The 27,953-nt window shown below is 40.3% G+C and overlaps 1 protein-coding gene across 3 annotated transcripts in view; it reads right to left on the bottom strand.

Annotated features, from left to right (window-relative positions):
- Positions 1 to 27,953, bottom strand: part of samd4a (sterile alpha motif domain containing 4A) — an 84,054-nt gene that overhangs the window by 33,153 nt on the left and 22,948 nt on the right. For all 3 annotated transcript variants that reach the window (XM_051919888.1, XM_051919887.1, XM_028822379.2), the window contains exon 3: positions 8,222 to 8,725. In XM_051919888.1, coding sequence (XP_051775848.1) covers positions 8,222 to 8,725 — 504 coding nt within the window. The remainder of the gene's footprint in view (positions 1 to 8,221; positions 8,726 to 27,953) is intronic.

Raw genomic sequence — 27,953 nt, 5'->3', positions numbered from 1 at the left:
GCAATTCATATTGCAATTCAGCCTTCAAGATGCAATATTCCCTTGATAATAATTTTTCATAAAAGAAATGTACTGTATGTCTACTGTGTATTAGACATTTACAAATCAGAACACTGCAAAATAACTTCAAATCAGTGCACAAATACACACATTTTAATGTATGTTTTTATAATCTTTTTCTTTTTTATTAAAATAAATAATCAAATATTAATATAAAATATTTACACTTCAGTAGCATAAGATGTGTGGCATTTTGATTAGTACTCTGCACATTTGACAATAAAGACACTATAAACCTGTAGTATGCAGTTACTGCAGTATAAAACTGTTCAAATTTATATGTATCTTTTTGTTTTCAAAATTAATATCAAGCATTGCCTTTTATCCTGCGTGAATGCTAAACTGACCCATTAGCTGTGGGTCCTGACTGAATCTATGAAAAATTGTATAATGTTATATTTCCTTTTAAGACAAATGAAAATGTCTACATTATGCATGAAGTTCAGACCTCTCCGTGGTGACAATATTCATACATACATACGTATCAAGGACATCCTATGATTTGATCAGATCAGCAAGCATTGGGAATTTGGCTGCTTTCTCTCTCTGCCATGTTAGAGAACTGCTGTTGAGCACAATACAAAATGCACTGTTATACTCTATATATTCTTCTTGCTATAATTTACCTCTATTTCCAAATCAGTACTGCTGTAGGGTTTATTGATGTCTCAAGCATGGCTTCTCAAATGAGCGGCTTGTGAGAATGCTGCAGTAAGTGCAGTTAGCTGTTGCAAGAACACTTTGATTATATCATGAAAACTGTTCATAAGAGTTCAATTTAAAAACAAGCCTATAAATGCAGTGGTGCATTTTTGAAACAATGTTGTGATTTGAGAAAAGCGCTATATAAATGCAAAGAATTATTATTATTTGCTGTACTTGTTCAAATATTTATCTACTGTAAATATAAGACTATATACAGTGATCCCTCACTATATCGCACTTCGTCTTTTGCGGCTTCACTCTATCGCGGATTTTAAATGTAAGCATATGTGAATACATATCGCGGATTTTTCACTGCTTCCCGGATGTCTGCGGTCTACAGTATGTGTGCTTCCTCAGTTGATTTGCCCATTTGAATTCAAACAAGGGATGCATTTGAATTCAAACAAGGGACGCTATTGGCGGATGGCTGAGAAGCTACCCAATCAGAGCACGCGGTTAAGCTCCTGGGTGCTGTGCTAACTCTCGAGCGTCTCGCGACCATTCTACGAATGGCAAAAGATCTCCAGACATCAGTTGAAGAATGGGACCCGCAAATGATTCGTTCTTTGAAATTTAAAAATGCTCTTGACGGCACCACGGAAGTGTATAGGAACCTCTTTACACAAATGAAAAAGCAGCGCCAGCAACTGCCCATCATGAAGTTCCTTACACGCAAAACACTGCCTAGTATGCCTTCAGTGGAAGAAGACGACGGCGGTGCTACACAGTCGCCTGAAGAGGCTCCTTTAGAACAGCTGTGACAGTGCAGTAAATGTCATCGTTATCTGACAAGTTGGTGAGTACCCAAAACTATTTTTCTATGTACTTAGTACATGTATGTACGTTTATTGTAACTGTGCACACATTTTATACAATTTTTTCCTTGCATTGTTGGTATTTATTGCCGGTGGCCTGTCTATCGTAATGGCTGTAACAAATGTGATATCCGAGACGCTCTACAGTATCTTTAAAATAACATTTTGGTTTTATGTACAGCATTTACATGTTATAGATTTTTCACGTATTTTTATATTACCTACTCAATTACAATATGTTTAAAACTGTATTACGTATTAAATAAAACTCCTCAATGATATACGATACGATACGTATGTTTGTGCGTAGTACATAAACTGTGTTTACATACATAATTTCAATGAATCTTACCTAATAACTAAGAGAATATAAAGGGTTTATGCTGTATAACTGTACGGGGAATATTTATAAACCATGTGGGAGAGTTTATAAGGACTTAAAATATATAAAAATAACCATATAAACATATGGTTTCTACTTCGCTGATTTTCTTATTTTGCGGGTGGCTCTGGAACGTAACCCCCGCGATGGAGAAGGGATTACTGTATATATATACTAGCCATGTGCGCCCAACTACGTTGCACGTGTTAAAGTTGTCTGTGAAGGGCTCCCTGTTTAAATGTGGCTGCCAGTCGTGAACTGGGCCCTTCGTCGCACAGCATTATGATTTTTTATAAGGGAAACAAAATTACAAAACAGAACCCTTGGACATTGATTCGATAGGAACGGCCTACTTGGAATCACTGTCCGAATAGTAATTATGTGGTGGTGGAGGAGCATTTCTGCTTCTCTCCGTTCACAGTGCGTCTCGTTTTCATGACGCTGTCGTTTCCTCTCACAATCTCTTCTCAACCTTTCTCCAATCTCACAGGTTGCTTTGTGGCAATCCAAAGAGTAAGGAAGAACCAATGCTTCTTTCTTGAACTCCAAACGCCGACTGATGGAAAATCACAGAAGTGTGCCCGACTTATATACTCTGACTGCCGACTCCAAGAAGTGGGTGAACATTCGATTTGGACGAAGTGCTGTCAACGACAGTCGATAGAAACACAAAAAACCACAGTCTCGACAACGAAGCAGGTGTCAACGCCAGATCTAAACACAAAGCACAGTGTCGACGCCAGATCTAAACACAAAGAGTGGTATCGACAGTGTTTGTAAACAAAAGTAACAACAAAGGTGTTGTGTATTCAGCCAGTACAAACAGCATGTAGTCTCCTTTAGTTCAATCCTCTTTAATCACCACACTCCAACCTCATCCAACGATCCTCCCCCTCACTTCCTCTCCTCCTCCATCACTACTGCCCTCTACTGAACACAGCAGGAACACCACACAAGGCAGTGAATTCGCGGACAAACAAAGATCAAGATCCAAATGAAGATTATATATAAAGATATACAGTGGAACCTCAGGTCACGAACGTCTCGGAACACGTACAAATCGGGTTATGACCAAAAAGTTTGCCAAACGTTTGCATCTATTCATGACCACACACTCGGGTGACGAACAAGCCAGTTTCCCTTCCGGTTCGTACGCGCTGATGATTTCCGCATGTGTTCAGTCTCTCCCTGTACAGTACATTGTTCTTGGTCAGATGTGCATCGCGCAAAGGGACTTTGTGGTATAGCGGGTCCACAGCTCACGTCAAGAGGCCAGTTTTAAATAAATAATCGCCGCGCTTGCAGCTTAGCGAGGGGGCGTGGTGGTTGAGTGGCTAAAGCAGTTCCAGGGGAATTCATGGTGTGGGCATTTCTCACCTAAGTGCACAGGTGGGAAACCATCCACATCCGTAATTGGTCCCGGGGCTGCTGATTGCTACATCTGCCACGTCCTCTTCATAAATAGAAGCGCGAGGTGGCTAAAGGGAGGAAAAAGAAAAGAAAGACGGAGGTTACGGAGTGAGGAAGTAAGCAGGAAGCAGTGTGGAAAGAACCGGTGTGAGCGAGCAAGCGCGTGCTTGCAGGCATTTAGCTGGACAGTGAGCCCAAGCAGGGGTGTTTGGCCGACACTCAGTGGGGCAGAAGGAAGCGGTCGCTCCAGCTGAGCGATCAAGGAGCTGGAGTGACCAGAAGATGGACGGCTGGCCACATAAGGCCAAGAAGGCAGTGGGAGTCGTGCGGCTTGGGCGGTGAATTCCCTGACGTGGGCATCCTGGTCACCAGGGAAGCCAAATCTCGGTCTGGAGAGTGCGCGACCGAAGCCAGGGATCGGGAGGCCTCCAGACCAGAAGGAAGAAGGAAGAACAGCTGCAGGTAGAGTGGCTCCCCTGTTGCAAAGCCTAGATAGGGAGAAGCAGGGGGGTCACCAGTTAAAGAATGCACTGGGCTTGTTTTTAAAGAGACTGCTTCCAGCATTGTTTTAACCTTGTTGTATTTAATGAAGACTTTTTTTCTAATGGATTTTAACCTCCACTTCATTACTGTTTTTATGGAATTATTTATTGAAGGATTCTGAAAGCACTGCACTTTATTTAATTTAGACTTTGTTTTTGATTGTTGTTTTGTTGATTTTCATAAAAGCACTTGGCACTTTTTGCACTGTCCCCTTGCTCCTTTGTAGTGCCTCACTGTTGTGCTCATCGGTAACATTACCGACGGTGACGGGTTTAAGGGCTCCCGGAAGCGAGATGGGAGCATGCAGCAAACCCGTATCATCATAGATTTTACCTCAAAACTGTAATCTCCTCTCCACCCAGTTCCTCCTCACTTCCTTCATGCCAGAACTCGACTCATGCAAGGTTAGTTTTCTTGGTTGTTTATGGTTAGTTTTTGTATAAATTAAGGATTTTTCAAATGTTAATTTTTCTTCCCTGTGCTTAAAACTCATTAAAAAAAAGTGTTTACAGCGAGCGGTTCGTAAGGCTGTAGCGTGAACTCTGGCAATGTTAGTTTTCTCTGTTCAAGGTTTTTTCAGTGTTATTCAATATTTTTACATTTAGTTTACTATTACACTGTGCATTCTATGGTATAATTAACTATTTTTGTGCTTAAAAATCTTTAAAAAAATATATTTACATACAGTTTGTACGGTCCAGAACGGATCAATTGTATTTACATTCAATCCTATGGAGGGAAATTACTTCGGGTCACGACCAAATTGGGTTGTGACTGGAGTTTTGGAACGAATTATGGTCATGACCCGAGGTTCCACTGTATATATATAGATTCATATATACAGAGAGACATATATACTGTACACACAGTATATATGTAAAATATATATTCTAACCTTGTCTTATGCGAGGTATACATTCCAAAGCATCATGTATAGTGGAAATCTGCATATGGTGAAACACTGCTAAATTAAGTGTAAACATGACTTATACCCATTAACATGTACAGTACGTATATATATATATATATGTACATTAATACAATGTGCCCATGTACAGTAATGTCATTTTACAGACTTAGGCTCAGTGGTTTACGTTCATAATGTTACAGCTGATGCAGACACAGCACCTTGTTTTCAGCTCAGTACAACTAGAGTTACAACAGAGCATTGTTTAACGGAAATGAGAATTAGCCAGTTAAACTCAACACTAAGAAGATACGTGAAGGGAGTAAGACAAAGGACGTACATGCGCCACGTTGTGTGGGACTGCTGAGAACACAAGAGGACTGTATCTCACTCTTCCTCGTACCACCTTGGAGCGGGACTAAGAGTACTTTAGTTGCATAAGCATAATTCCTTCATTCTCACAACATCACACATCACACTTTCGAATTTCCCCTTATGATTAATAAAGTATCTATCTATCTATCTATCTATCTATCTATCTATCTATCTATCTATCTATCTATCTATCTATCTATCTATCTATCTATCTATCTATCTATCTATCTATCTATCTATCTATCTATCTATCTATCTATCTATCTATCTATCTATCTATCAGGGTGAACAAGACAGGATGATAGTATGGAGAGGACCACATCTTCCTTCTTCTCATCCCACTGTGGATTAGACTGAATGAGCATTAAGCAAGCATGTCACTCACTCTTTCATTCATCCATGTACCAGAGTGAACATAAAAATGGTATGTTGAATTCTAGTCGGACTGGTGTGGATGAAAGACAGCAAGAGTACCCTAAAATTGTAAGAGTGTTAGAGAGGTTCATGCTATAGTGACAGCAGCAAATAGACAGTAGGAAAGGCCCTTGTTTCAGAATATGAAAAAAGCATGCTGCCCTGTGCCACACTGATTTAAATCGTTGCACTCTTATCCTTATTTTTTGTTTTTTAAGAATCACCACCAGTTTGTATAAAGTCGCAGTCACGTAAGTTGAGGGTCTACTGTATTCTCAAGGCCTTTTAATTTATGGTTTCAGGGCCCAGAGCCTGTACAGTATATATAAAAGCAGTAGAAACAGCCACTGTGGCAAACCACGCTTTTAAGGTGGAGACCCGCAAAGCCACAAAAAGAAAATGCACACTCCACAATGATAGTGACCAGTGGTCTGATTTATAAAACTTGCGTACTGTACATAAAAAAAGAGGTCCAAAATGTGCATCCTCAGCTTTCCACGCAAAGTTTTTATTTGTAAAAGAAAATTTTTAGAGAACTTGCATGTCAATTCTGACCCATCCATATGCAACATTTTGGAGAAACAGAGAAATGACAACACCCTTGAATCAAGTAGGGAAATGCAGCCAAACCAGCTAAGTGATGGCTCGTGCGTATAATAATTCCTTTCACCTTGAGGTTACTATGTCGTATTGACGTAACAAACATATTGAGTACTGAGAAAAGTGCTATATAAATGTAATGAATTATTATTATTATTATTATATCAAACTGAAAAGTACTGAATACGAAGTATAGACTATTTTAGTTCCCATTTATGTGAGCCAATGCTAAATATTTTCACTGAACAACTTTTTGTTTTTGCAATCAGTTTATATTGGCTACCTGTTGTCACTTTTCAGGGAAATGGCCGACAGGTCAGGACTATCTCAGCCAAGCTTCACTCTATCATGTGCTGAAAGCCACTAACCGACCGGTGAGGCACTACATTCAGTTTTTGTATGATATTGTTGTACATACATAATACATGACATGTTTTTGCCAACATGAAAAGCCAATTTACAGCTGTTTTCCACTCTCCTCATGTAATAAGAGCACTTTACAGTACTCACACTGCAATAAGGGCATCTAGTGGGAATGAAGCAATTACTAGTCAAATCAACTGTGATGCCAAGATAAGACTGACAAACATTGTGGCTCAGTAGCCTGTAGGCCTGGGTAAAAATATAGATTTTCTGATTAATCATTATTTTTTGTTTAAACGTTTCAATATCAATTCTTAAAGTCTCAAGATCAATCAAGTGGATCTCTATCCTGCTCTGTTACTATGTGCATCTACAGTAGTTTTTTGCATACCTTCTATAATGCCACACGTGCGCACTCAGTTGCTTAACATGACATAAGACTCCTCAAATGCAGGTGGCTGTGTCTCAGTATGTCAGGTGGGAGGTTGGTGTACCAGCCAATGAAGATCTGCAGCACCCTGATTGTATATATATGAGATTGATTAGCATAGTCCATTGTTTCAGGGTGGCAACCAGGTGGGGTTTTTAGGCGCATTCACATATGCATCTTTACAAGATGACTGTGATTTATTAATGGTCAGTTTCATGTAAACGTGAGTATACCTAGTTTTATAAATTGGATTTTTTGTGTATGCATTTTCTACTTGTTTGGCGTATGCATATTTTCATGCCTAAATCCACACAAAAGTTTTATAAATGAGACCCCAGAACTGGAGTTTGAACCCTGTTTCTTGGTTCTGGTAAACTGTGAAACAATGGTACTAATTGGCCCCAATGATATAATTACAGTATGTTACACGTGTCTCACAAGCTAAATGTCTGAAATTTATACATACAGCTTTTAGGCAGTGCAAAATAAGATGGTTTAGAGCCACCAGAAGAGAACAACAAAAAACACAAAAAGATTATCAGGACTGAGTTAGATATCATCCTATAAGAACATCTGAAGCCAGCACTAGAAGAATTTTGGACACTGGAAAGACACTCAGAACAACCAGAGGTTCTGCCGAAACACAGCAAGACCACGATGTCTGTATCGATAAGAAGACCTCATGAGACAGAAGGATTTCTTATAAGGTGATCCTAGACATTACAGAAGAAAATGAAGATCTAAAGCCACTGCCATTAGTAAAGTCTATCTAAAGCCAAGAGGTGCCTACAAGACTCAAAGACTGTGTTGTCCTAGCATTGGTAATGACTTCATGACAAGACATGCTATGGACCCGCTGGATCAGAAATAGTGCAGAAATGTTACAAATAAAAATGTTACACATAGGTCTTTTCTCACCCTCCACGTATCCAGTATGATAATCTATTATGACCAATAGCCAAGCCAACAAGATCAGAGTCACTGTCCCATTAGAAAGCCAGCTTACATGATCAAGATGAACATGGACAGTATGACCAACCAATACAGAGTGAAGGCAAATCATTGAAAGAAGCAGTAATGGAGGTCATAACTTTTTTTCTTTGGCACACCACAGAGATTTCCAAAAGAGTCTCTATATGGCATCAACACCTTTGCAGGAGTCAGGAATATTTCAAATCATATTTCAAAGAATTTCATGACAAAAATTTAGCACTCACTGTTGTTGGACCCGCTGCAGGTACCAATTGAGTTGATGGTGTTGGGGATGGAGGCGTTTGGGTTGACTGAAAGATGTCCATTCTCACAGCTCTGGTGATGCCAACCACCACTGCCAATACCCGAGTCTCGCGGGCTTTGCCAACCATTGACACGATCATCTGATCCACGTCTTTGGGGATGGTACACCTGGTGATGAGGGGTGGTTGTTCGCTCAAGAGAATCAGCACCTCGTGCAGCAGCTCGCTCTTCTAGATGATTTAGCCACAGACCCAGGGCAGCCCGATCCTCCAGTGAGGTGGCAGGGTGAATCAGAGCATAAGACAGGAGCTGCCGACTCTCGTCTAGGTGGCAGCCATGGTCAATGGAATGGGCCAGGATTTTTGGGAGCAGTCTCATGTACTCGCTCTTGGCATCTTCATTACCCGGTTTAAGAAGAGGTAAGTGGGCAAGGATCAGAGCGATGGCCCGGTCCTTGGGCTCCACCTTCCACTGGCTGATCAAAGCTGTAGAATTAGAAAAAAAAGAAACAAAATGAGCTTTAAGAAACATTGACCACTATTAATAGAATATATTGCTGAGTGACCACTCATCGTGGACACCAGAACCCAACTACTGAGAAACATATCCCACAATTAAGATGTAAATCTTACTCTGAGTTGTAATAAGAAACTCAATCTAGGTTTTTAGAAGCATCTAAGGCATAAATAACTGAACACAACAGTTTGCCCTGCCCAACAGTGAAGCAGACATACAGTATGAGGACATTGCTGCAATCACAGGAAAATTTAATTAAAATAGAAAGATTGACACAGTTCTATACTGAAAATGTTATATGTGATGTTGAAATTCATATTGTTAAGTTTTCATAATAATAATAATTATTTTTCTTTACTTATATAGCACTTCTCTCACTACTCAAATCACTTTAGTGAGTAGGGAGCCACTTTAATCACCACCAATGTGTAGCACCCACCTGGATGATGCGATGGCAGCCATTTTTGCTCCAGTACACTCACTACACTTTAGCTGTTAGGTGATGAAGTGGTGAGACAGACAGCCAGTTATAGACAGGGAGTCCAGAATGACTAGGCCATGGTGAGCAATTTAGCTTGGACATTGGAATACACCCTACTCTTTACAAAGGATGCCCAGGGATCTTTTATGATCACAGAGAGTCAGGACCTCAGTTTCACGTCTCATCCGAAGGAAAGCTCTATGTTTACAGTACTGCACTGGAGCATTGGGATCCACATTCAGACAACAGGGTAAGCGTTCTCTGCTGACCTCACCAACATCTAAGTATTGGCCAGGCCCGAATTTGCTTAGCTTTATGTGGATGACCTCTTTTGAAGTGCGTGTGGTATTGCTGACGGAAATGGAGGTGATAGAAAAGAATAAGTGGGATTGAAAAATAAAGGAACGAATGACGATAAGCTAAAAGCCACCAAAAATACAGTTGACACAAAAAAGACCTTCTTAAAAATTTGTATTATCAAGTGTGCATGAGAACTATTTAGTTTGCATGGCCCCTAACACTGTCCGGTCTACATTGACCCAACTTAGTATTGACACAGCATGGCTCCTACTTGATGCACAATTTTTTTTTTTTTGTTCTTTATTTCGCCTTATACAATTTCTTGTATTAGGAATTTGTTAGTTTTCGCATACCCCTTGGGGTTAGAGCGCAGGGTCAGCCATTGTACAGCGCCCCTGGAGCAATTACAGGTTAAGGGCCTTGCTCAAGGGCCCAGCAGAGTAGGATCTCTTTTGGCAGTGGCGGGGATTCGAACCGGTAACCTTTTGGATACCAGTGCAGATCCTTAGCCTCAGAGCCACCACTCCGCCCTAAATGTAATGACCAATCTTTATGGTTCCTTACTGTCTTGTGTTCACTATCACTTGTTATTGCTCTGTCAGCATTATTTCTAATTACTGTTCAGCCAGCATGGACTCCATTAACTGTTCTTTGTACACTACATGGCCAAAAGTTTGTGGACACATGGCCATTACACCCATATGAGCTTGTTAGACATCCAATTCCAAAACCATGGGCATTAACATACAGTTGGCCCCCAGGCTTCTGTAGCAATAACAACTTCCACTATTCTGGGAAGGCTTTCAGAGTGTAGTTTGTGGGAATTTGTGCCCATTCTGCCAAAACAGCACTTGTGAGGTTAGGCACAGATGTTGGACAAGAAGATCTGGCTTGCAACTGACATTTTAATTCATTCCAAAGGTGTTCAGTAGGTTTGAGGTCAGGATTTTGTGCATGCCTTTCACACCAAATTCGTCAAACTATGTTTTTATGGACCTGGCTTTGTGCACAGGGGCACAGTCATGCTGGAAGAGAGAAGGGCCTTTCCCAAACTGTTGCCACAAAGTTGGCCGCACACAATAATCTAGTGTCTTCTTAAGGTGTAGGTTTAACAGTACCCTTCACAGAACCAAGTGTCCTACCCCAAACCCTGGAATATAGCCTCACCATTATCTCTCCTCTACCAAACTTTATAGTAGATACAATGCAGTCCAGAAGGTAGTGTTCTCTTGGCATCCACCAAACCCATATTCATCCATCATACTGTCACATAGTGAAGCATGATTCTTCACTCCAGAGAACACATCTCCACTGTCATTCAAGAGACCAATGGTGGTTTGCTTTACCCACTCCAGCTAATGCTTGCCATTATGCATAGTGATCTTAGACTTATGTGCAGTTGTTCAGTTATGGAAACCCAATTCATGAAGCTACTGACACATAGTTCTTTTGCTGATGTTGAATCCTGTGGGAGTTTGGAACTCTGTTGTGAATTATTTAACAGAAGATGCGAGATTTTCACGTGCTATACACTTCATCACTCAAACGCCCCGCTCAGTGAGACTACATGGTCTTCTAATATGTGGCTGAGCAGTTGTTGCTCCTAGAAGCTTCCACTTTACAATAATAGTACATAAAATTCACCAGGACAGACCCAGCAGAGCAGAAATTTCATGTACTGCCTTGCAGTAAAGATGGCATCTAATGGCAGTGCCATGTATAAAGTCACTGAGCTTTTCAATACGACCCATTCTGCTGCCAGTGGAGGCTGCATGGCTATGTGTTTGATTTTATGCTAACAATATTATGTTAACAATGAGTGTAGCTGGAACACCTGAACTCAGTAATTTGGAGGGGTGTCCACATGCATTTGGATATATTGTGTATCTGGCCCTTGTTTACAATTTACATGGTTTTTCTGTTCTGTTCACTTCAGCATTCACTTTAATTATTGCCAACATATATTGATTCTATGTCCTGGCCTGTCACCATTGCTCAGGCTTAGTCCTGCCCACAAGGTTCTTATTAATTGCTCATTTTACATGCATTTCATTTACTGTTCATTGCACAAAGGCCCTCAGTCTCCATGTGTCCATTATTTTTTGCCCAGTCTATATGATGCCCACTTACTGTACAGTTTACACAAACTTGCCTTACTATGAAGTTCTCATAGTCTCCATTTATTATCCAATGTATTTGGCTTCTATTTTCTATGGGCCCCACTTGCAGCTTAGTCTGCATGACCCCTTCTAAGTGAATATATTTGACACAATCATTGGACAAGACTCCACCAAATATGACAATACAAATTGACCAACATACACAGACGCAACAAACTGATCGAGCTTAATGGCTTCTACAAAGATACAGCCATACATTGACAATAGGCTTTATGAAGTGGCCAGTCCTACATGGACAAGGATAATGGAATAGCCTACACGGGAACTTGTTAATGACTATGCAAAAACTTCTGTCCGACCAGCCAACATCCACACTATCATCACAGGCAGCACAGGGTGTTCATTCCTTTAAGAACAGCATTGACTGTAAATGAAAACTACAGCATGAGGATCTTACAAGATCACTGCTACCTGTTGTGTTTTCATTCAATCTGCAGATTACCAAGTTCTCAACAGAAACAACTAATGGTCCAGTCCCTGCCCTGCTTGACTGCCAAAGGAGAGTCGCATGTGGAAATTAGTTAAAAGCCAATCAAACAAATTTCGAGAAAACATATTTTTTAAAAAAAGAACTGTAAAGAGTGATATGCTATGGCAAGCCTGTTGAAATGCAGGTACCGGCCAATTGAGAGTTCCATTCACTGTCTTGTGCTACTCCTGCACCCAACTCTAGACAGCCTTAACAAGAAATAGTTAGCAATTAAAAAGAACATGTGATGTCAAGTCACTAAAACAAATCTGTGGCAAAGTTTTAATGCACTTGTTTTTAATTAAATAACTTTTTAGTGTTATTAGCAGTTCTGTGAAAATGAAAGGATGGCCGTGTGACTTGGCTGAGGGTGAGGCATTATGCATGCCTCTGTTCAGGATTACACTTGTCTTATACAGCAGTGCTGTCATCTTTTTGTTCTCCTTTCACAGTGAATGTCAGCCTTTCTTGTTTACTCTTTCATCCTAGGTATCCGAGAGGAGTCCTTTTCAGGGTATGATTCTTCTCTGCTAGTGCACTCTGACCTCATCTTTAGTAGAAGGAAAAAAAAATGGGATTGGATAGTCATCAAAAAAGTGACTTTTTAAAACAATTCCATGCAGCCCTTGGACACTTGTTGCCATAGCAACTCAGAAAAACTTGCGGCAAGTCAGTGCATAACACCCTGGGCCTCCATTCGGTAGAGCCGTTCATGTGAGACAAAGCAGGCCACTACTGGTGGTGGAGGGGTGTTAATATGTCTGAATGTCACTCCACAAAGACAGAAGGAGTTGTCAGTTAGCCTCACCCTGCCGAGCTTTGCCAGTCCTGCTCACGTGACTCTACCACATGAGTCTTGTTTGCACAGCTCCTGACTGTGAGTCTCCGCTAAATTTAGCTGGTAATCAAGTCCTCATGACCCACAATAGCACTCTGTGCCTAAAATTAGATGCAGCAGTTCACTTGGCCAGCATCCCGCCGTCTCACACCTCCCTCAAGGACTCACTCCCCTTGGTAACACAGACAAACGGCTCAACTTCCCCAAGGCCCCCATGGACAGCAACCCCCACCCTTCTTTCCTCTCTTGTCAGCTCTGTTGGTACAAGCAGTACCATGTCTGCCAGCTTGCAGGCCAGGTGGTACAAGAGGTCCTCTGTCTGCAGGAATGGACAATATTTCCTCTTTCAGATCTGCTTCAAGTTCAGTGCCCGTCTCAGGGCAAGTAAAGCACACGCCAGCCACTATTTGGTTTCAGACAACCACTAAGGGGTCTGCTCAGTTAATTTATTTACTTATTGAACACATCTGAATGTTGCTGTTTTATTACATGTGCCAGCTTCACATATAGTAGGCGACCTGCAACTAGGGCAGAGAGTGAATGTGTCATTTTTAATATGAAATTCTAACTCTGTTAAAAGGAACAAAACAAAAAGAGGGGTCTCACTCTCCTAAATACATACACAAGCAACACATGAACCTGCAGACAATTCAGAGGAGATTCTTTTCATTTGAAATATTTTACAAGTTTTTGCGTCCGAAAGCTTTTATTTACATTGCATTCTAAAACCTATTTAAACTAAAATTCAGGAATGCAGGAGGCACTTGGTGCAAGGCTACAAACCGCCCTGGACAAGGTGCCAGTTCATTGTCGTGTCCACTCAAACAAACAATTACAAGCTCCAATTTGGAATCACCAGGTTTAGTTTTAAAGGTTTATAGTTATACTGTCAACCACACTTCACGGTAATTTATTCCATGTATTCCATTTGGTTCTTTGTGTGGAAAAAGCTTTCAAATGTTTGTGCATAATTTACCATTAAGAAGATTCCATCTTGTTCTGATGTTCTTTAGGAAGAATTCATTTTAAAGTATCAGCTTGGATCCACTGTGTTAATTCATTTCATAGCTACTGTACCTCCTCAAATTTGTTTTACTTATTACTTAAGATAATATTCTACCAAAAGATGATTATTTTTTATCTGTTACTTGACTCTTTTTGATTCTGTTTGCCATTGTTCAGCATTGGTCTCCATTTATGCTTATCATATCATGAATTTTGTTATCTCTATTCTCCATAAAAACAACAAAAAAAGTATTTATTCCCATAACTACAAACAGCATGGATAATTGACATATTAGTAAACATATTATTTTTGGGTAGAGTATTGCTTTAATAGTAGTAGTAGTAGAGTAACGTGCAAAATACAGTGAAATTCTAATATAATATATTAATTCAGTTTAATAAAATTGAAAAATTCTTAATCGTGTACTTGTTGAAATTCACCGCTTAATCTCCATTTGCTTAAAATGAGAAGTTTCAAGTCGTTCAACCCTTTCTCATATCTCAAACCTCATCATGCACTCTTTTCTTTACTTCCTCTACTAATGCTATAGTCTGTCTTTTTTATAACATGGAGAACAAACCTCTATATAGTATTCCAGGTTATTCTTCAATGCTCTATAATGTACAGTAGCTTTAGCATAACTGCTCATTACCTTCTTGTGTATAATTTAACATGTTGTTAACCTTATTAATTGTCTAGATGTAGAAAGAATCCACTGCAACTTCAAATCCTCATAAGTACTTTCAAGTTTCAGCCCTCCCATTGAGTATTCCGATTTAACAGTTTTACTTCTAAGTTTAATACCTTACATTTACGTTAATGTCACAAATAAAGTCTGTCACAGACTTAATGTTGTATATATTGAGATTTTATGTGTAATGTATTACTAATTGTAATTACTGTAACTATGAAAAAAAGTGTTCTTTTTTCTCCTTCAGTTTGATCTTTAGTATGTAACAGGTTTATAGCCTGTAAATATTATACATTGTGAGGGGGTGCCAAAGCGATTAGAGGCTGTTATGGGCAAAACCACCACAGGACAGGACAAAGTATAGTCGGCAGCCTCCAGGGAAAAGAGACAAAGAGTGGGAAAAAGAGACATCCGCCAGCAGCACCACGAAAGGCTTTATACATACCACTGTAATAATGCAGGGGCTGTTAGTTGCCAGTAATCCCAGTATGTGTGCTCTGTGCTCCTAAAGGACATTAGGCAAAAGCATGAGAAACAGAGAGATACAAACAGAGATGCCCCTGGGTGGAAGAATATACTATTAAATGATAGGGAGCAGGTGACACAGTTACCAGCAGGGACCCCCACCTTCTCTTTGTAAAGGAGCTTTAGCCTTCTGCTGGTAACTACAGGACAAATGGAACCAGAAGGGAAAACAGGAAACTGTGCCAGCCCTGTAACAGACCAAACATTTGGGAAAATATCTTGAAGACCTGACTCTTTAAGGGAAACTGAAGGCTCAGGGATGCAGGAGCACCAGGTTATCACTAAAGGCAGTATAGGTCTGGTGTCCCTGGAGCAACTGGAAAAGCATCCCTGACTACTGAAGTGATTCACAAGCATGTTGGGGAGGGGTCCTGGGATTGGTTTAAAACTGCATCACACCCAGAGGCTTATGGAGAGCTGAACAGTTTAGACAATGAAGCGAACGATCAGCTGGTAAGAGGAAAAGAAGCATTGGTTTGTAAAGAGTGAGAAAGGGAGGCAGGAAGTGAGAAGCAAGTGTGTGAGACCCCCTACTGGGCAGCCAGAAGTTCAAGCCCCACAGAAGTACTAGGTTGTGTTATATTACCTTTGTTTGTTTGCACTTTTATGTCCCTCCCTAATGTTATTATTATTATTTTTTTTGTAAAATTGAAGCCACTTCTTGTTCCTTTTCCCATAAAGGTACAAGAAATAGTGTGTTGTTTGGGGTATGACACAGAAGGGCTGCAACTAGGAACTTCTCCTTTCACAACATATAAAGGGGTGGCACTCTTATAAGTAGACCACATCTATGTGGTGTGTGTGTGTTACTAAAGTAAAGTATATCATTGGTACTGCGAAAGGGAATCATCCACGAAAGAAAAAAATTGCATTATTTACTTGCAATGTATTCTGACTTGAACTGTGGAAATAAGCTAGAGAATAAAAATGTGCTTCTGTGTAAACCTGTTGATCCACAACTGAGCCTGTTTCTCTCTGCCTCTTTGCCCTTTGATTCTGTTTATGCTTGACAGAGATGACCTCAAATGTAAAATAAAACAAGTTCTCAGAGAATGTTATGCTCATCTGATTGAACGATTTTCTTTTTAGAAATTTGGGAAGTTTTGTAGCATTCCCACTTCAGGAACTTGAGCCATTTGTAGTTCCTGGTACCTTTTTTAACTCCTACTCCAGGGTAACCAGGAACAATTGTGGGGAGGGACAATGACGATGAATTGCACTGATTGGTTAACCACAAGCACTGGAGCCATCTTACAAATCTGTTAGTAGTGTCGACTTTGGAGAGTTACTGGTGAAGATGGAGAGCCAAACTTCACACCACATCACCCTTCATTGAATCTTCTCTGCTGCACTGCGCCATGCATCACCTCAAAGCAATAAATCCCCCATGAACTTCACAGTGCATCTCTCTCTTTTGCATGTCACATATGTTGCTTAAAGGTTACAGTTCCTGTTGTGCAGTGGGAAAGCAACCCTTGAAAGTGGCCAGGGACCACAAGTTGCACAGGGCCTGTATCATACAGGAACATATTGGTTCCTGAAAACAATGTTCCTGCAATGGGAAAAGCGCCTATTATCTTGCTGTAGTTCTAATTCTACCTTTTACTTCCTTCCATTAACCCTTCCTCAAGAAACATGAGCACACAAGTTGAATATTTAGTGTAATGAATGCAGTTATGGTAAAAGTCTTCCAAGAATCAACGTAAAGCAAGATAAAATGAATATCCTAGAATGCAAAGCAAGAAGTTTAATTAGTAACACTCTAAGAAAATTTATTAAATAGACTCCAAGATGACAACACAACACTGAGATCGTCTATAGTTGTGCTAAAGTTTTTAATCATATCATGAGGGATAGTGCCTCTGAGCATAAAGAACTTCTGCCTGTAAAAGCCAAAGAGGGTCTAGAAAATCTTGTCTGACCGGTTTCTCTCTTTTTAACTACTGAGGTTGGTTATTAAATGACATACAATATTAGATAATAAATAACATATTACATAGTAATATAATAAAATATTGTTTTCTTCCTAAGTATCATTCTCTAGGAAAAACAGAAGGATTTGTACTAAAATAGTTATTAATGATTAAAAAGACAAACCATTCTTTTTCTCTATGTAGTAATTACCTTTTTTGCTCAGCTAAAGTCTTTGCAGAATCATCCTCAGAACTCTACAACAGCGTCCCCTTGACCTGAGACTGCACAGCCTGTGTCCTAGTCCTCCACCTCCATGTTTCAAATCACTTCTCCTGGTAGGACTGATTCTGCAGGCTCATTCAACAGGCAAACACTTTCAAAGTCAGGGTGCAAACTCTTACCTGTATTTGACTGTGGATGCCCTAGTATTTGGGTACAATCTGATAACCTGATTTTTCTCCATCATTCATCTTAATCAATGAAAGCAATAAATGTTTCACACATCCTTCCCAATTCAAGGTCCTACTCAAACTTGGACATGGCCCAACATCATTCACATTAATGTATTAACACACCATCTTCAGTTTGTGCCAAAGTATTTCTCTTACTCTACAAATAATCATGTTGGCAAAGGTGTAAACATCACAATGGTGTGGTCAGGTATGAGACATGCATGTTTGATGTGATACAGCCCTGTCCAACCAACTCTAGTACACCTTCTGAAGTTGAAGTGTTTCATACATCCATTTCTATAAACATAATTTCCAGCCCATCAAAAAAAATCAAAAATCAGATAGAAAACCAGGCTGAGATGAACTGTGGTAATGGATGGTAAGTACTCTACATGTACATTCTGTGTTTGTATCTGGGCATGCATGCTCAATGGAGTTTAATGTCAGGCCTGTGTGTGTTTTAGTTTGGGCTTTGATCCCTCTGTTGCCTCAGTATTTCACATTTTGATAAAAGATCTTCTTGATATGACCAGTGTCTTTTAATGTGTTATTGTCATCTTCGGGGCATGCAGGCCATAACTAATCTAGGGTATGACTAGGGTAACTGGGGTAAGGAGCCACTGAAAGAGATAACAAATATGGATATGAAACACAAGCATGCCACCTGTGAAACTTCTCCTTTAAAATTTCACCTTCTGTAATAGGCAAGCAGAGAATTGCTTCTTTAATTTAAATTAGTAAAGCATCCTGGCTAAATAGGATACTTCCATTTATAAACCGATAAAAATGCATGATTTCAGTGAAGTACATTAACATTCTAAAACCCAATTAATCCAATTCAGGGTCACTGGAAGCTGTGGCCTATCTCAGCAGCATTGTACACAAGGCAGGAACCAGCCCTTGGCAGGGTGCTGTTATTGGCTTAATTCACATGCCTTGAACTGCTGCATTGACAACCAACCAGAAAAATCAGGCTTGGCTGGCTGTGCCATCATTGCCCTCCCAGACTGTGACTTGTGGAAACTGTTCAATGTGGCACCCAGGCAGATGGCATCTGTACTTATGCCAGAAAGCACCCAGGAGGCTGGTATGGACAGTGTGGCTACTTCTCCTAATACAGGTTTACTCAGCTGTCAGGCTCTCCTAATCTGAGAGGCATGCAAGGGCTATTTATTTTTAGAGTGCACTGCATCCAGGGCCATTCACAAAATATTTGCCAAGAAAAGTGTGCCAGTTTATTTAGGAGCTGCTTTGAATGTAAAGAGCCATGCCTGCAAGTACTTGACCCCTGAAGGAGGACAGAGCTGAAGCAAGAAAATGTACAATGTGTTAAAGGCCTCCAGGAAGCACATCAAAGTACTTCATCCCAGACACATATGCAAGGGGACAAGGCAATGCAAAAAATTAGCAAATTGTCTCGCCATTGTTCCAAAGAGAGTGGCGAAGACACCAGTGCCACTCGTTCAAGCACCTGTCTCCAAGTCCCCTTAAAAACAGGAGTAAGGGAAAAACTGGGCAGATCGCTTAGCATTGGAGGGTTTGGATTAATTGTGTGATCATAGCTGTCCAATAGTGCTGCCTATATTTCGATTGAAAGCGGCCTTGAATACAGGGACTGATCATAAAGCTTCAGTTTAAATCACTATGCAGCTGCAGTGTGCACATTCATCTCTGCAACTTATATGCCAATGGCTTATTAAGCTTGCATCACTCCTCACCTTGATTACTGTGCTGCTCCTCAGAAGAGGTGACAGACCCCTGCTGCTGCCACCAGCTGCTGACATGTACCTCGTGGCCTTATAATTCCTCTGCTGGCTTAATTGCAATGGATACCAGTCTGGATCACTATACATATCCAATCCAACAACTTGCTTGCAATGTTTTGACAACAAATACCCAAGAAGCCTAATCGAGGCATCTTCTCAATCTCCAAATCAGAGGACACTGGTCCTCTGGAGAATGTCAGCTTACGGACCTTACTGGTAAACTCTTTTTTCAGCATATCCCACAGATACTTATCTAATATCATATGTGTGAGGACAGAAGAGCATGTTTTGTGTGGCCTTTTTGGCAGAGTCAGTCTGTCCATTAGGTAACAAAGGCAGCTGCCTAGGATAACGTCATCCAAGGAGTGATGTTTATAAAAGTTAAGGAATGTACTGTATGTCCCGGCCCAATTGCCATGCAATGGACACTGTGGGGTGCTGTTTTGGAAACTCAAGGGGCGTGTGCCCCCAGGTTTCTTAAGCCTAGTAATGTTGAATGTGCACTACAATAATGATTATTTATATTTTACATACGCTGTTATCACTACCCAAAGTGCTTCAGTGAGTGGGCAGTCACTTAAACCACAACTAATGTGTAAAATTTACCTAGATGATGCGATGGCAGCCAATTTTGTGCCAGTAAACTCACCACACATTAGCTGTTGGGTGGTGAAGTGGTGCGAGAAATAGTCAATTAGAGACAGGATGATTAGGGTGCCAGAATGACTAGGCCATGGTGGGAAATTTAGTTTGGACATTGTGATACACCATAGTTGTCACGAAGGATGCAGAGAGAATCAGGGCCTTGGTTTTACATCTTATCTGAATGATGGCTCAATTTTTACAGCAGTGTCACCATCACTGCATTGGGGCCTTCGGATCCACATTCAGACCACATGGTAAAAGCCCTCTGCTGGTCTCACCAACACCTTTTACAGCAGCAACCCAAGCGTACCTAGATGGTCTCCCATCCAAGTATTGGCTGGACCTGAACATGCTTAGCTTCAGGTGGATGACATGCTCTGAAGTGTATGTGTTATGGCTGCTGCTGTGAACATGCTGGATGTTTCTGTGCCCTTTCCTGTCCACACTTTGAATACCAAGCAGTGCTGTTGCGGTAACTCAAGGGGTGCTCTCTCCAGTCACCCTCCTAGGGCTCCATATGGGTTTTGATCAGCACTGTCTTATAGGGTAGATTTTGATTTTGAGTAAAGGAGATCTACAGAGGTCATTGTTTAAGTGCAAAGCAAAAGTATTGTTTAGAAATTTAGCAAAGGTTAAAAAAAAACATTGTTTGATCATTCGCCAAAATTTTTCTGTACAATACCAAAGGCAAAGCCTTAATGCAATTGAGTGCTGGTCTTTTGCAAAGCCAGTCCTATAATTATTTATAGTTTGGACAATGTTTAACGTGTGCAGCCATCTTTTGTAGCGTGGTATGATGGTGTCACAAACCACACAATATGCATATTACGATAGCATCCAAGACAACCACCACAATGGTGGCACACACAAAAAAAATCTGCAAACAATATTGTCATGACATCACTAGGGAAAAGCAAAAACATATAAACAAATGAAAATAAAAAAATTAATGACATGCTGAAACAAATGTGGACAATCTACACTAATAGCATGTTTCTGACAATATATTGAACATGCTTTATACATTAAGCTCTGATCCAAACTGAAAGCCTGCCATTTGTCCATTGAATTCTGCAGCTGACATTAGCTAAGTTTCCATCCAGTTTTTTGCGACGTTTTGTTATCGACAAACAGAATATACGTAAAAAAAATGTGCGAAATTTGCTGTCTCCAGCATGTTTCCATCCAACTGGCTTTTTATCGATAAAATGGTGTGCGTGATGACGTCATCCCCCCCAAAACGAACTGTCGCATAACTTTTGTTGTATCGCGAAAAAAATCTGCCCTTGAGCCGTTCCCATACATAATTTTGTGTATGTCGCAAATTATCTACCTTTTGTTTTCCACGTTACACCCCCTCCACTAAACAAAGAAACAAAGAAATGGAGAGATTATTCAGACAGTTTTTTGAAATTTGCCAGCTTACTGTTATTTCAGTTTCACAAATAATTGGAATTGTACATAATATCCGAAGACGACAGCAGAATGAAGCAGTTGCTTGTCTGATAGCCCTAGAAGAAAGTACCCCAGTGCGACGAAACCCACAGGTATGGGAGAGACGACGGAATAAGACCTTCTGGGAGGAGGTGGTGGAGAGACACTTAACAGAAAATCTCTGGCTGCAACATTTTATAATGACACGGCCGACGTTTGAGATGTTGTGTGGATTCATCAGTCCTGATGTTGCGCCCATCACAGGTTGCCACCGACCACCGGTTCCAACCCAAAAGCAGATTGCCATCGCCCTTTACAAGCTGGCAACCTGCGCCGAGTATAGAGTAGTTGGAGAAACTTTCGGGGTTAGTAAAACTACCGTCCATCGATGTGTATATGCTGTGTGCACCGCTATTAAAGAAAAATTAATGCGGCGTTATATCAGACTTCCGACTGTAGCGGAGGCCAATGAAATTGCATACCGCAATTCCTTGGTGCATCTTGTGCCACAGAGTTACGGTGCGCTGGATGGCACGCATGTGCCTATTCTTCCCCCGACGGAAGGCTACCGCGATTACATTAATCGCAAAGGGTGGCCATCTATTGTTCTCCAGGCCCTTGTTGATGACAGGTGCATGATACGAGACATTTGCGTTGGCACTCCTGGAAGTGCCGATGATGCAGCTGTGTTTGCAGCATCGGATCTGTACAGGTGAGCCTACCTTTCAACATCCCTTCACAGTGCGATAACAACTGAATTAACCTGCTTCCCTTAAGGTTTTTAATTAAAACTGAAATTTGAATTAATACAAAATAACGACGTTTAATCAAAAAAAAAACTCTCTTCATCAGACCATGCGAACCGCTCCGCCATTCTCGTTTTGATTGCACGTGATGAAAATGTGACACATTTATTTGCATTAAAGCCCTTTTTTCCGACAAACTGTTTCCAATGTAGTTTTTGCGACATCTGAAGTATCGATATGGAATTTATGCGCTAAAGTTAAACGGAAAAATATTATGTCGACATGTACAACATTTTATCGATAATTAGCATTTCCATCAGCTATATCGGTAAAAAATTTGAAGCGCTAAATATTTTTTCGCAAAAACTCCTTGGATGGAAACCTGGCTATTGGCACTCTTACACTAGTATCACTTTTGAGGACTTAAGAACTTGGCAAATTTTCAGTCAGTAGCAGTCTTATAACAATGGACTAGAGACACACAGTAAGTCAGCTGATAGAATACACAGTGGTGACAAAGGTGGCATATGAGAACTCACCACTCATCTCACCTTATTATTAATGTGGTTTTGAGTGGAGGCAGAACCTTTGTGTTTTTCCAGTTCATTCTGGGGTTCGTCAGGGGGTGTGTTCTTGCTCCTACTCTGTTCAATTCTTGTATGGACTGGGTGTTGGGCAAGGTCATGGGGTCCAGCAGCTGTGGGGCATCTGTTGGTGAAGAAAGGTTCACGGATCTTGACTTTGCTGACGATGCTGTGATCTTCGCGGTGTCAATGGAGGCTCTGATCGGGGCGCTCAAGAGACTGAGCGAGGAGTCTGAGTGTCTGGGCTTGTGAGTGTCCTGATGAAAACCAAGATCCAGGCCTTTAATGACCTCTTGGGCACAGCCATCAGCAGTGTGACTGTTTGCGGAGAGAGCGTTGACCTTGTTGAGAGGTTTACTTACCTGGGCAGTGACATTCATGTCTCTGGTGACTCTTCCTATGAAGTCAGTAGACGGATTGGGAGAGCATGTGGGCTCATGAGGTCACTGGAAAGGGTTGTGTGACGCTCTCGATATCTATGCAAAAGGACCAAGATCCAAGTCTTTAGAGTCCTGGTGCTTCCTGTCTTGCTATATGGTTGTGAGACATGGACGCTATCCAGTGACCTGAGACGAAGACTGGACTCCTTTGGTACTGTGTCTCTCCGGAAAATCCTTGGGTACCGTTGGTTTGACTTTGTGTCGAATGAGCAGTTGCTCATGGAGTCCCGAATGAGGCACATTACCTGCATTGTGAGGGAGCATCAGTTACGTCACTACGGCCATGTGGCGCATTTCCCTGATGGTTATCCAGCTCGTAGGATCCTCATTGTTGGGTACCCGAATGGCTGGACCAGACCAAGGGGTCGCAAACGTAACACTTGGCTGCGGCAGATAGAGGGTCATTTCCGGAGGGTGGGACTGGACCGCGTGTCTGCCTGGGAGGTTGCAAACCGGGATCCCGAGTTGTTTCGTTGTATAAACTTGACTTGTTTTGACAGCTCATGACTCGGCTCACTTCCACTCCTGTCAATGAACAACAACAAGACATGGCCTCATTGGGTTCAGAAACACTGGGTTCTGTAACATCTTAATGATTCTGATGATTCACCCTGGAAGGACCATAATATGTTGATAACCTAGTCAGTCCATTAAGCCATCCTACCATCAACAGTGTAGGCAGATGGTGATGGTATAAGGGCATGCAGTGTGTCTCTTAATATTAGAAAACAAATGCTGGAACTTATGAACATAACTGAACAACATTATTGATTAAGTTTACCTTTTTATGACTGCAGCACAGTATCCATATGCAAATGGTATCATTCTGCAGGATTATGCTCTGTGCCATAAAACCAGTAACTGCCTCTCGAGTCACCAGATCAGACAACGTTTTCAGCTGCATAATGATCAGGCTACACCACTGGCACAGGCATCCATCCCTTACGCTGTAAGGCTGAATGTAGCTTCAGGGGAGGCATAAATAACTCTTTCTTGCTAGTATTCACTTAGTCTAGTGTCATAGGAGTAAGTGTCATAGGAAAAATTATGTACACGTGAAAATACAACTGCATCTACTACTACAATAATGAATCAATTGAATAGAAATACAATAAAATAACACAAAACATTAAATCTGTATTTGTATCTTATCACACTGTAGAAGAGTTCAAACATCTAACTCTTTAACTCAGATCAATCCTATAAAATATTAAGTCAACAGGCCTAGTCCACAGTTTTATAGAAATGAAACAGAAAGGAACCATTGGTGTCAAAATTACAATGGGATAAATGGTCTGTTGTTTCATTTCTATAAAACTAGAAATGTATAAAGTAATTTTACACATTAAAATGCAGAATCTTTCAAACATTCAGCTTAACTGATTTCTTACACCATCAAATAGCTAGTATAGGTGTTATTGGTCCCTCATTATCCATCTTAATAGTTACTTTCCTTTTTTCTAAAGATAATGTATCAATCATGTCAATTTCACCTATCAACACCGTCAATTACAGAATTATTCAAATATTTGACAAGTTAACTGGCTCGGTTCATTGAACAAACATCCTATATTTAGGTCTGTTTGATTTTTTCCTCTATTGAGTATCTACAGTGTTTTCCCATTAATGAAATTTGTGGGCAGACCACCCAGTAATGTCACTCACCCGCCCAGTAATTCATAGGCCCCCTCCAACTCCCCAACTCTGGAGTAAAGGCATTACAGCATCCAACACTGAAGAGAACTGAACTCATTTATCAAATCACTGTGAATTTTCAAAGGGGCCTACTGTGACTGAGTTGCCTGTCTTCTTTTGTTTTTTGCTTGCTTTTGCATGGCACTTCTGTTATTATTCTAGCATTCCTTACATTGATTGACTGCCAAAGTCACCCACACCTTACGTTAAATGGGCAGCACAACACATGTTTTGGCATCAGCATAAAAATGTAGAAAGAATCTTGTAATTTGTCACATACTGTGGTTCACTGGAGGTGACAGCTCCAGTGACTAAGGGATGGCAAGATTTGAGCAACTGCAGTCCTTAAATGCAACATGCCTTCCATGTAAACTTGTCGAGAGTTGTATTGAGATTTAAATCTGACACTGCTTTTAGTTAATAACATGATCATTACCTTGCCCTCGGAGCAAACATATTCCTGCATCCTGTGTCAGTGATTTACAGTAGCTGTTAATTCCAAGCACACAACGGTGTTCTAATTCCCTCCTTACTATAACAAGTTAGAAGACTTGTATGCCTTTTTCATTCTTTTATTCATACGTTTTGTAAATGTGACTTAATTTAAAATTTGTATTATGCTTTTTTGGTGTACTAGGGTGCTGTACCGTGTTAGCCATTATGAATGTAGAGAAAAGCCAAGCAAAATGACACCTTTTATTGGCTAACTAGAAAGACATCTTGCCTGAAGAAGGGGCCTGAGTTGCCTCGAAAGCTTGCATATTGTAATCTTTCTAGTTAGCCAATAAAAGGTGTCATTTTGCTTGGCTTTTTTGGTGTAAAATATTTCCATTGTTTAATTATTTTTTGCTACAATTATTTAATTATGTCACCTGTATGAGTGGGGACCACCTGTTCAGCAACTAATGCCACCCACTAATAACATTTTTCTACAGAAAACAGTGAGTTAATACATATTTTATTACTCAGTTCCTCGTTGTATACTTTCAACAACTATCACCTATTTTTTCTTTTTTAAAAAAATAAGTAAGTATTTTAGAAATAACATCATAGACTTCAATTTCAGATCTTTACATGCTAACATAAGAATCATTTCTGTATATGATGCGTTGACTGGGGTCCATTATTTAAAGTGTGATACTGCCTGTCATTTTAATGGTACCTTCTCTTAGTGTTGTAAAATACCCAGGCATTTCATGGAATGGCAGATCACACAATTTAACAAGTTCAGCTGCAGAATTGTTCAAACCCCACATTTTAACTTGGGCTCATTTGTTATTTTACACAATAGTGCAGGGTTATTCAACTCCAGTTCTGGAGATCGGCAGCAGCAGCAGGTTTTTTTTGCTTTAACCAAATCTTTAACTAGAATGAATTTATTTACTACTAAAGAAATATATTTTTGGGGGCTTAGTTTTAGTTAACTCATTTGTTTCAATTCAGAACTCTAAACTGCCTACTTTAGTTTTAAATAGATTGCATTTTCTTAACCAGCCATCAGTTAATAATGAGGTGCAAATCACAAAGGAACCGCCGGCTCTTCAGCTAACATGCTTCCATTTAAACCTGTGTGCAGGCAGTATGAGGTATCTGCATTAATAAAATTTTTTGAGAGAGAAGGGCCGGATCAAGAGCTACACATCTTTTACAAACCACAGAATATATGGTCAGAAAACAAAAAAATCTACAATGTGATAAAGACTGAAAGAATAAAAGCACCAACAAGCCATATAATTAAATACCACATTTCATTATCTGCTACGCCTGGCGTCTAATTATGAAACAGGCTGGAATGAAAACCTGCACCCACTGCGGACCTCCAGGTCTAGAGTTAAGTACCCTGGAATAGTGTATATACTTTGAGTCCTTTCTGTGTTTTAGTATTTCATTAAACAAAAACATTTAAATACACTTTATTTAAAGACATCAATGAGTTAAACCATCAAATCATTCAAACTTACAAACATTAATTTACGGTGGCAAATTCAACATTTAACAGAATAATGGGCTGTCATTCTAACCAGGGTGGCCAACTCTGATCATGGACCGCTGCAGTGGCTGCAGGTTTTTCTTCCTACCACTTTCTTAATCAGTTTCCAGTATCTGCTGTTAATTCTTTTCCCTTCATTGTAATTGCCATATCTTTTAAGACTCAATCCTCTGAATTGCTTCCTTTTTACTTACATAGCAGCCAAACAAAATTGGGATGTGAAGAGAACCAACAGATAACCAGCTAAGTCAGTGTCCTCAAACCTCAACCAATTTTACTCCAACCAGGTCCTTAATTAGAAGCAGATTCTTGTTGTTAATTATATCAGTTTTTTTAATTCCATTGCTTGTCGGTGCTCTCATTCCGTCACAGCAGACATTTTAAAAATTGTTATTTTTCTTTATTACTGAGGGCACCTCAAAAAGTCTTGTGGACCTAAACAGACCCACATTACACAAGACTCTCACTTTTCTTTATTTTCAGATATTACGTGATAGATGCAGGTTAGCTGGTCATGTGTTGGCTCAGTTTTCTCCTTAATAATTGGCTGCTAATGAAGGAAAAAAGAAACAATTTGGGGGTCTGAGTCTTAAATAGCTAGTGAATTAAGGCAAAAGAGTTAATTAGCAGCAAAAGCTGGTTCAGTAAATAAGAAAAGGGTAAGAATGAGATGCGGCAGTCACAGTGGCCTTCTGAGATCGGAGTTGGAGATCCCTGTAACTTTGATGACCTTTTTCTATTCCTATACAAAGCAAGTGGGCTTTCCATGAAACAATGAATTATATACAGCACATTTAATGGTAACATATTCTTACAGTCAGTATATTGTATGTTGAGAGACAGAGTGAAAGAGAAAGACAAGGCACCTGTGCTCCACTACTGTATTCACTGGAGTGACATGAGCCCCTCTACCACATGCACATCCTTCTAGCAGGCTGAGTAAGTGGGTAAGAATCTGATGATTACACACAAAAGCAAACTTTCTCTGAAAAAAGGGAGAAATGAGAAATTCTTCTGTTTCATTTTTTAAGTGTGTGATTT

The sequence above is a fragment of the Erpetoichthys calabaricus genome, chromosome 16 (genome assembly GCF_900747795.2).
Source record: "Erpetoichthys calabaricus chromosome 16, fErpCal1.3, whole genome shotgun sequence".
In the NCBI taxonomy this organism is placed as follows: domain Eukaryota; kingdom Metazoa; phylum Chordata; class Cladistia; order Polypteriformes; family Polypteridae; genus Erpetoichthys; species Erpetoichthys calabaricus.
Note: the sequence above shows the minus strand (reverse complement) of the source record. Positions and strands in the feature narration are given on the sequence as shown.